At 27.6% G+C, this 10,116-nt stretch overlaps 3 protein-coding genes across 5 annotated transcripts in view; 2 read left to right on the plus strand and 1 right to left on the minus strand.

Annotated features, from left to right (window-relative positions):
• The window catches only part of Amon (prohormone processing protease amontillado), a 29,717-nt gene extending 24,910 nt beyond the window's left edge, over positions 1-4,807 (plus strand). For both annotated transcript variants that reach the window (XM_074247954.1, XM_074247953.1), the window contains exons 10-12: positions 1,765-1,929; positions 2,855-2,972; positions 3,411-4,807. In XM_074247954.1, the coding sequence (XP_074104055.1) occupies positions 1,765-1,929; positions 2,855-2,972; positions 3,411-3,575 (448 nt within the window). In that variant the 3' untranslated portion in view covers positions 3,576-4,807. The remainder of the gene's footprint in view (positions 1-1,764; positions 1,930-2,854; positions 2,973-3,410) is intronic.
• Positions 1-10,116, minus strand: part of LOC141530684 (uncharacterized) — an 86,055-nt gene that overhangs the window by 70,017 nt on the left and 5,922 nt on the right. The window lies entirely within an intron of this gene.
• LOC141530688 (neprilysin) overlaps positions 7,191-10,116 on the plus strand; it is a 42,341-nt gene continuing 39,415 nt past the window's right edge. The window contains exons 1-2 of one of the 2 annotated variants that reach the window (XM_074247950.1): positions 7,191-7,306; positions 7,518-8,377. In XM_074247950.1, coding sequence (XP_074104051.1) covers positions 8,174-8,377 — 204 coding nt within the window. In that variant the 5' untranslated portion in view covers positions 7,191-7,306; positions 7,518-8,173. The remainder of the gene's footprint in view (positions 7,307-7,517; positions 8,378-10,116) is intronic. The other variant, XM_074247952.1, reaches the window with a different exon arrangement.

Raw genomic sequence — 10,116 nt, forward strand, 5'->3', positions numbered from 1 at the left:
ACCAATCTGTCACTTTTTTAAAAGTTTTTTACTTTATCTGATTTCCAAGTGAAGCAGACAAACAAAAATTTGAAAAAACATTCCACCTCTAACATCAATTTTTCAATTGAAAATTTTTCAGCTTTCATGATATAAATCTAAAAAAATAACTTTGTTAAATTAATTAAAACCGGCCATTTAAACAAAACTATGAAAATAAATATTTACATATTTTATACTCCCACGTGAGAATGTAAACTTTGCATTCCGTTCGTCATACCTCATTTATGATTTATACTACAAATTAAAAGAATTAAAAATCAGATAAATAGAATGTTTTCATACAATAAAGAGTGATGTCAATCATCATGTTTGCAATCTAAAATGATTATCCATTTAATTTAATTCAATTAATATAATGCACGAGTATGATTGATGATAGTGCAAAATAATGAAATGGATTAACAACACATACATATAAAGCTTAAATTAATGTCGCATACACCTTACATAGATGTAATTTACTGACGCCGCAATAAACAATTTGACTGACGGAGATATTTAGTCTTGCCGTATCAGTTATAAATAGTTTTTGTAAGACCTAATATTTCATCTCCCAAGAGCGTATTTAGCAGGACCAGTATCATCAAGGGATTATCCTTGTTCTTTGAGTCTTTTAGATGTGTATTAATAGTTTATCAAAGTGAATATAAAAGTAGTCCAGCAGTCTCGTTAAATTATAGGACACTTTTAACCTCTGATGAATTCACAAGAGACGAGTTGTATGTATGTACTTGTACATATATTCTCATACATGGATAACATGTGAACGAGGATCATTTATCACGAGTAAAGTTTTTCTACTAATTTACACTCTTTTACTCTCTGCTCGTCTCCTCATTCCATCAGACGTTTTTATGGCGACATTACTACACCAACCTTGGCTAGATGGGTTCTCTTGACGTCAACGCTATACGTCACTCACTTTTCCAATGTTATTGACACTTGTTAAATATTCTATTTCTATTTCGGGAATAATATTCGCGATTTAATTGGTCAAAGAATACTGAGTTTCGCTTATTTTATTTTATTTTTCCGCGCTTTTGTAAAAATCTGTTTGTTTCACTAAAATCGATGGGTAGTTTAATTAATTAAAAGGATTTTGTCGTATTATTTTATACCATGGAATATTTTTACGTTTGTGGAAAAATTAATTAGTGTTACATGAAGAGTTTGAATTCAGTGGATGGAAAATTATATACAAGCACCGAGAGAATAAATAGTTTAATAATTAATAATTTCAAACAAGTTACATTTTATTATATTATATTAGATTAGAAGAGTTTAACAATTAGACCAAGGACGATAATTTAAATATTAATGATGGCGTGATCTCGTAAAATTGACCCAAAAATGTGGTTAATTCAGTGTGTAAGGGTTTTACTGCGATCAATATGTCGCCACAATTCCACTACTGAGAATGACACAGTCTATTTCTAAATCTAAACATTACATTACTTAATTAATAATTAATATTAGTGAATTTTCAATATTTCAAGTCACGACAGCTTTTATTTCTTACGTATAAATCGGGTTGACTGAATTTAGAAATTCAAATGAATTATCAATTTTTTATAATAAAAAATTGAATATTTGGGTGGAAATAATTTTTTAAAATTGGACTTTATTATCAATTTTTAATCCTTAAAATTTTTAAATATTATAATCAGAAATTTATTACTGAATAAATTTTTGCTAACTCCGAAAAATTATTTGTTGATACAGGAAAGTGACGCAAGATAATTCAATTCTACTGAAAATAAAAACAGACGCGTGTGCTGGCACTGAATCGGCTGTCAACTATCTTGAGCATGTACAGGCAGTAATTACTGTAAATGCTACACGACGGGGTGATTTAGAGCTCTTTCTAACTTCACCCATGGCAACCAGGTAATATTTTTCATCTACTTTATTTTATTATTCATTGTCAAAAGCCATCCATACATTACATCCCACGGTTTCTGATTTTTAAAACTCTCTTCTTTTATGTCACATTTTTTTTTTAGTTCCATCAAACCCCTTGATACATTCACTCTGTACCTAATTCAATAATCTCGATAAAATTTTTTTAACTATTAAATTAAATTTAGAGAAACCTTTTTTTAAAGATTTTATGCGTGATTTTTTACTCTGTATAGTTTAAATTCATATAATGTAAAACGAAAATATATTTTTTTTTTTTTTTTTGTAGCAAAAGTGAATAAACTTTTAAAACTACAAATGATGTTTCTTGAATTTCTTTAAAGTTATTTTTTACGTGCACATGTTTAAGTCTTGAATTTTATTTTATTTTTCTCTGATGTTTAAAGTTCAAAAGTTTATTTATTTCATATAACACACTATATTTCGAAAGGTCATTCTACACAGAGAATTTTTTATTATGTAAATGAAATTCATTTAAGCGTTGTCCACCAGAGTATTAAATATTACGGGTCAGATTGTTTGATAAATATTATGGTACTCTTTTAATTACTATTTTAAAATCCATCAACATAATCGACTCTTTAAATTTTTCTGTTCGATTTAACGCCAATTTAGTCAGTCGAGTTATGTGGTGGTCAAGTAATTTAAATGAAAAATTTCAATATTACTTTCTAGTTAAAAAAGTTTTGTCAAATCGTATAAGTACATGCAATCTTCATCCATACTTCAAACTAGTAAGCTCGAAAATTGTTAGTACTTGTTCGAGTTTTAAATAAATCATCGTTACTTTGAAAATCGTTGAAAGATAAAAGTTACTTCGAAAAAATCTCGAACCTAGTTCTCGTTAAATATTTTTAAGAATAAAGTTATTACTGATGTTATTTTATTGCAGATCAATGATTTTAAGTAAGAGAATAAATGACGATGACCATCGAGATGGATTCACTAGGTGGCCATTTATGACCACACACACTTGGGGAGAATATCCACAAGGAACATGGATACTTGAGGTAATTAAAAAAATTTACATAAACTTTATTAACAATTAATATTTTTGATGTACAATTAAATATCAATCAGAGGATTTAGTATCAATTAAACAGTTAATTAAATTGTAATTTTTTTTTATTTTGCAACGTTTGATATTTCATTCCCATTCCAATAAATTATAGTAATTAAGTCTCACATTAAGCAGCTTATAAATAATTACCAAAATAACAACAATATTACGAACTTCAATTGAGTACAAATAGTAAAGCTGCAATAAAAAATTGACGAAGGATAAAAAAAAATTACATCTTAATCAAGAGTTTGATTGATTCTAAATTTTCTGATTGTTATTTAATTATTGTATAAAATATTTCTTGATTTTAAAGAATGAAAAAAAATTTTTTGAATAATTGAGTTTGTAAAAAACAGAATGTTGATTTTAATCAAATATGATACAGGTGAGGTTCAATTCAGACACACCACAGCACGGATGGATAAAGGAATGGACGTTAATGCTTCATGGTACAAGTGAGCCGCCCTATACTGGACTACCCGTCGCCGATCCACATTCAAAATTAGCCGTCGTAAAGAAAGCTCATGAAGAGCGTTCAAGTGCGATGTAACGATCCTTCCCATTGCTATAATTACATTCAAAATTTAAATGGTAGGATTTTAATTTCCGTACCGACACTGGCCCGAACCAATACTCCAGAAATGATTAAACTCTATCTATAACTTGACGTTTTATTATTTTCATTTACTTATTTATAACTATTAATGTCTTCCTTGAAATATTTTATCAACAATATGAAAGACATGTGATTATATTTGTATACAAACTGGAATTTTTTAAGTTTTAACATTTTAATTATTAATTTTATTTAATAATTATTTATATTAATATTTTTAAGCATAAATTTTGGAGTTTTTGTTATGGTTATATGTTGTATGTAATATTTTTTTTATACTCAGAAACGATTGCACAAATGATAATTATCATAAGCTAAAATTATTTATTTAAATGTAAGTAAAAGATGAAAACATTATTGAAAAAAAAAAAATAGTAAAAATTTAATTTAAACAAAAATATCAAATAGAAACAATGGTACTTGATATTAATATCAAATAATTATGCAAGTAGATATCGAGTTAGGTATATAAACTATTATTGGGAACAATGAATTTGAAAAGAATAATTAATAATTTAAACGATGCTGTTTTAAAGCTGATTTTGAGAATTCAATTTTTAAATAATTGGTAAATTTAAAAATAGCCAAAATTTATACCAGCGTAATTTTCTTTATTATTTATAAAATTGTAAGTTATTATTTTATATTTATTCAATTTATTTATTTATATATTGTAAATTATATCAGGAAAAATCAATGTAATATTTATTATATTTATTAGAAATATATTGTATGATAGTTATTATTACAGATTATTATTAAAGAGAAATAATAACCTATGATGTTATATTTAAAAGTTTTATCAATTATAGAAAGTATAAACAATAAATATTAATAGTGAATCTAACATTTTCATTAATTCAGAATAATATGAAGTCAGACTTATTTCACAATTTATTATTGTGCTTAATTATTTTTTATAACAATTATTTTGTTTTCACTTGGATAATTAAAAAATTGATCGATAAATTAAATAACTTTGCAAAATTTTTGTATAATAAAAAAAAGTTGAGTTTGTGAAAAAAAAAAAAACATTGATAGCAATTTAGGAAAAATATGCAGTACAGATAAAGAGAGAAACTTTATAGAGAACATATATATATATATATATATATATATATTGAAAATATTGTATACAGATGACTTATAAGATTGATAATTTAAAATCCTACTTAAAACATATATCTCTATAAATGAAATTCATGCATATATTTATATTTAATTATAGTTGCAGACAGTTTAATGATGTAAACTTGACGTTAGATCTTTCCTTCATTCAACTATTTTTCTGATAAAATAATGTAGACAACTTAAAGTTGCGGATTAATGTGTCGTCCTAGGCGTAGATAGACGCGGTTACCGATTAAATTTTATTTATTTTGTCAGTAAAATTTTTATTTACAGTAGAGATTTAATCTAACGAGTTATTAATATCAATACTTAATACAATTTTCTACTCTCTTGGAGTTTACTAAGATCTTCTTTCTTTATTTTTTTGTTTAAGAAAAATATTGTAACTTTATTCAAGTACCTGCGAAATTTATTTTAAATTGACTTTTTTTTAATTTTTTTAAATTGCAGAGTGCAGAGAATAAAAGAAAATTGGAGGAAATTATTATAATAATATTAATGATAAAAAATAATAATAATTATTAAATGTATACATATGTGAGAATTAAATCAGTCAACAGAATAAATGAAATATAAAGTTTTTATTTAGAATAATTTCTTAGTGATATATTTTTAATTTCCTATACGATCCTTATCATTTTTTAAAATTTTGATAATATTGAGAGGATAAAAAATACAAGACTGTTTTTTAAAGAATCTAATGTAGTTAAACGCGAGACACTACTTTGTCTTTAGATAAGTTTTTTTTAAGATCTTAACAACTTAACGATCTGTAATAATTGACTGAAACATAAGTTTATTTAATTTATTCTTATTTTCTATTTTTAGATTTGAAAATAAAATTTTTTTTTAATTTCATATTGGATAAACTTTTTTAATGAAAAAAAAAAAAAAAAAAAGTTCATAAAATTTTTTTAAATTAATTATAAATTTAACGTAAGATGTTAAAGTAAGAAAATTGCCGTCAATGAGTTACAATCCTAAATTTTTTTGGACAATAAAATTCTCGGTACAAAAAAATAAACACATTTACTTAAAATAAATCGCAAGAAAATCTAATTTTTAATAATAACTTTTTCATTAATAATTCACAATAAAATTTCTCTTTTTAAAATTATTTAAACAAAAATAAAAATTTATAGATATGGAATATGTGATGAAAATAAACAAAGAGCTATATTTAATTAAAATATTCTTAAAATTTTCGAGCTACTTTAAAATCAATAAAATTTTATCAATAGCCTCAGTTATTTATAACTAAATTAATTTTTATTTGAGAAAGAATTTTTAGTGATCTTCCGTACTAAGCACGTAAGCTTCTTCATCTTTTTTTCGATAGCAAAAAAAAATTCAATTTAATTTCTATTCCAAGAGACCGAAAACCAATCAATTAATTCCACTCCGATAACCGATTTATCAAAATATCTTGACGTTAATTTCAGTTAAAAAAAAACTCCTCGACATAAGGAATGATCTATCTGAATTTGAATCGGACATCCGAGAACAGATTTGCTAGTCAGTCTAGATTGATTGATGAATCTATCCATTTGGTATTCTAAGTTTCGAATATCATTTAGCTAACTACACAACAATATCGGCAAATAATAAATAAATAAACAAGAAATTAGTCAGTTTATCAGTTAACTGTATCGTTGGTCAGTAACTCACAGTAATTGATTCCCGGGGTTTTATGTTATTATAGCCTAGTTCTTAAAAATAATTTATAGGAATGAAATCGAATGCCCGTTATCACATATATAATGTGTCTTGGCGAGACTTAATAATTTCATTAAGTTGACCTACATTTGACTACCAGATTTTGTGAATATGTTTGTACGTGGGAGCATCAAATGTTAAAATCGATAAGACAACCACGAGGATCCATCCGAGCTTTACTGCTACGGAAATGTATATTGGTGACTGATTAATATCACTTGGCTTTATACCTTGGCGACTACTGTGATGTATGTTAGCTAAAATTCATATCCTGTATCCTTGAATTTTTTAACTGTTTTTCTCCCCTCTGGAAGCGCCAATTCGGCTGCCCGTCAAATGATCCTCCCCCGAGTTAAGATTTCAAACTGTATTTTTTATTTTAATCTGCATCAATAATTTCGCTCCCGAAAAAATTACTCAAACTCAAAATTCAACTCTCTAATTTCCGACTGCAAAATTGCTGAGTAACAAAAATTATTACAGTTATGACTCGCAAAATAATGCAAATTTAACAGATAAAGTAAATTAATAGTTAGCAGGTAAAATATTTGAGGATTTTGTGGCGTTTAAAATGTCGAGAGTTTGCGCATTACATGCATTAACTCAATCGACAGAGAGGGAGTCGGTTGATGTGAGAATGCAAGCGTTGGTGGGTGATCAACCAGGAAGGGGTTCAAAGAGGGTGGAAAAGGCGCCACGATGGTTTATACCACGTACGTCTAGTAGTCCGCGTGTTACCTCTTAAGGACGCAGAGTACTGCATCGCTATATTTTTTAATCTAACGGTATTTTTTTAGCATAAACTCTCTGATTTATTTGTAAGCTTATTTTCTTTATAGTTATTATATATTCGTTAGATAAAACAATAAATTTTTTCATGTTTATTTATTTAAATTGTTTTTAAATAATATGCATTTTCACATCGATTTTCTATTCAATGCACATGGTATATCATTTCATATACATGCATGTAGATTTTAAAATAAATTTTCTTTTTTATTTTACTCAATAAAATTATTTTTATTTTAGAGTAATAGAGTTTTATTCAATTGTTATGAAGTAATTAAAAATTAAAAAAAAAAATGAATAATAAAATTGTGTAAAACAATGTACTTGTTTTGTGTTGAAAAAAAGTTATTGTAATTTTCTGAAGGTAAAAAAAAAAATATTTATGCATTGAAATGATAAAAAGTATAAAAATTAAACAATAGTGGAATTGAAGTATGAAGAACAAAAACAACCTAGAAATGCAGTTCATATAAAAAAATAAAAAAATATTAAAGTATTAAACTGTTGATGAACAAAAAGCTGCATCTGTCAGTTGATTGACGTCAGGAAGCTCAGATAAAAACACTGCAAATGTGGCTCTGTGTACGGTGAGCCGGAACAACCGCGGCCGTAAGGCCCGGGGTGGAACAACTCGAACCGGCGGAGTTAAAATAGGCTTAAGTACACGCGCGTTGTGTGTTCCGGGCCCAGTGGCGGGGCCGCACAGTCATAGTGGTGGCGGAGGAGGCGGAGGCAGTGCAGGTGGCGGAGGTAGTGTTGTAGGTGGAAGCCATGCCAGTGGAGGACCCGGACATGTATCAGCCCAACAGCAGTACCATCAACATCAGCGAGATCATCTCTCGACGCCGACTCATGGACAGAACAATGATGAAGCGAGCAACGCGGTTGACGAGCCCATGGTTCCCGTCGAGAGGACTCAGGCCACCGGAACCTGGATATGCTGCGTTCCTTGCTACTGGGTTAAAAGGAGCAAGTCTGTTCATAAAGCTCTCCTAACTTTTGCTATGCTTCTTGTGACGAGTTTACTAGTTACCAGTCCGGTTCTGTTTCTGATCACCACCCTTCCAGATGCTGACCAGCCTCGAAATTGCGCTCCTCTGGTAAATATTTCTTGTCTGTCTAAAATTTTTAACCGAAACTTGAATTTTTTTTGATGAATTTTGAAAGAAATTTAAAAATGGTCTTTTAAAAATTTTTATTTATTTTCAAGTTTTACGGAATTTTTTTGATGCTGTTATGTCGACTTTTATCCGGACATTTGTCACAAAGATTTGGGTCTTAAAGAAAAACTAAAATAACTTCAGAAGTTTTTTAATGTCAATATAATTTAACAAAAAAAAATATTGTTTCTGTAGATTTTTTCTTTTTGTTTTAGTTAGTCTAAGCTTGACTTAATTAGTCCCCACTCATGAGAATAACTCGACTAACAAACATCGAACACAAAATTTTTTATTGACTAAAATTTCGACCGCATTGCTCGAGGCTATAAACTTATGCGATCCTTTTTAGACAGCATCAATAAACATTGAGGATCGAAAAAAGCACTCTTTGTCTCTAAAACACCGTTTTATTTTCTACGACTTGACCTAAAGCCAGTCAGACAAATATAGAGCTTAGATCTGAAATTCTCTTGAGCTCTTCCGTTATTACATTTTTTTGTGAAAATTCAGATAATATATCGTTTGTTAATAATTTGATTTATTAAAAACTAGTTATGAAAATTATAGTCATCAATAACAGTATTAAGTATTTAGTATAAAAACAAAATTTATCTCGATCAATAAAAAATACGTGATGAATATTGATTACCTAATTAATGGTAAATGCGATAAATTAGTAACGCAAGGTAAGGCAAAGTTAATTAGCAAATAGTTTAAAAATAAATAAATTAATCAATTTAACACAGAACAACTTGGGTTCTAGGTATTTACTTGGATTTAAGTACTTTACTATTTTTATGAATAATGAGATTAATTGAAAAATCGATTCCGATCGTAAGCTTTTACTAAACTCAGTTATATACAAATTAAGTAAACTCTCTTGTATTTTAAAAACTAAATGAAATTTGTATAAAAGCATTACATTTTACCAGTAATTGACTTATACAGCCTGGTTTCTCGGTGCCTTAATTTAGAATACAATAAATTATTTATTAGCCAAAAGGCGGTAGCTTTAATTATTAAGCATGCAAGTTTGAGTGTTTTATTAATTAATCGCCAGCATTTTAAATCCAGTGGCTTTGAAATCACACGACACAAGAATTGTAGTTTCAATAGGAATAGATCAAAATAAACCCGAAAAAAAATTTTCTAAATTTTTTTAAAAGTGATTAAAAAACATGAAGTCATTAGAGCTAAATTAAAATTTACATCAATTTTAGTTTATTTAATTGTTATCTAAAATCATCATTAGTGAAAAAAACTCTTCAGTAGAATAATATTTATGAAATTACGTTTCCACTTTGTAACAGCTTATCTGTGCAGAATATATTAGTTATCACTCTCACTTATCTCCTCGTTTAGTCATGCAATAATGACGACCAATACATGTACCAGTTTGCTGTCTCCGTACGTATATTAAGTAAACAATAGATTGACTATTATCAAAATCATCACAGTTTATTAGCGTTAAACTGGTAGATTATTTATGATCATTATAAATCAAGTGGTAACAATTTTCGATATTTTATGTCTACAAACTACAACACCATCAATTACTACTGTTTTGCAGCTCCATAGAAAAGTGGAATGCGTTTAATTATTCGCAGGCTTTTACATTTGCATTGTTTACTCTCGAATTGACTCTATTGTCATTCTATAGGTGTATACATTTTTAAATG

Source organism: Cotesia typhae, unplaced genomic scaffold (genome assembly GCF_013202065.1).
Source record: "Cotesia typhae breed Kobodo isofemale line unplaced genomic scaffold, CoteBio_Ctyphae contig_5, whole genome shotgun sequence".
Lineage (NCBI taxonomy): Eukaryota > Metazoa > Arthropoda > Insecta > Hymenoptera > Braconidae > Cotesia > Cotesia typhae.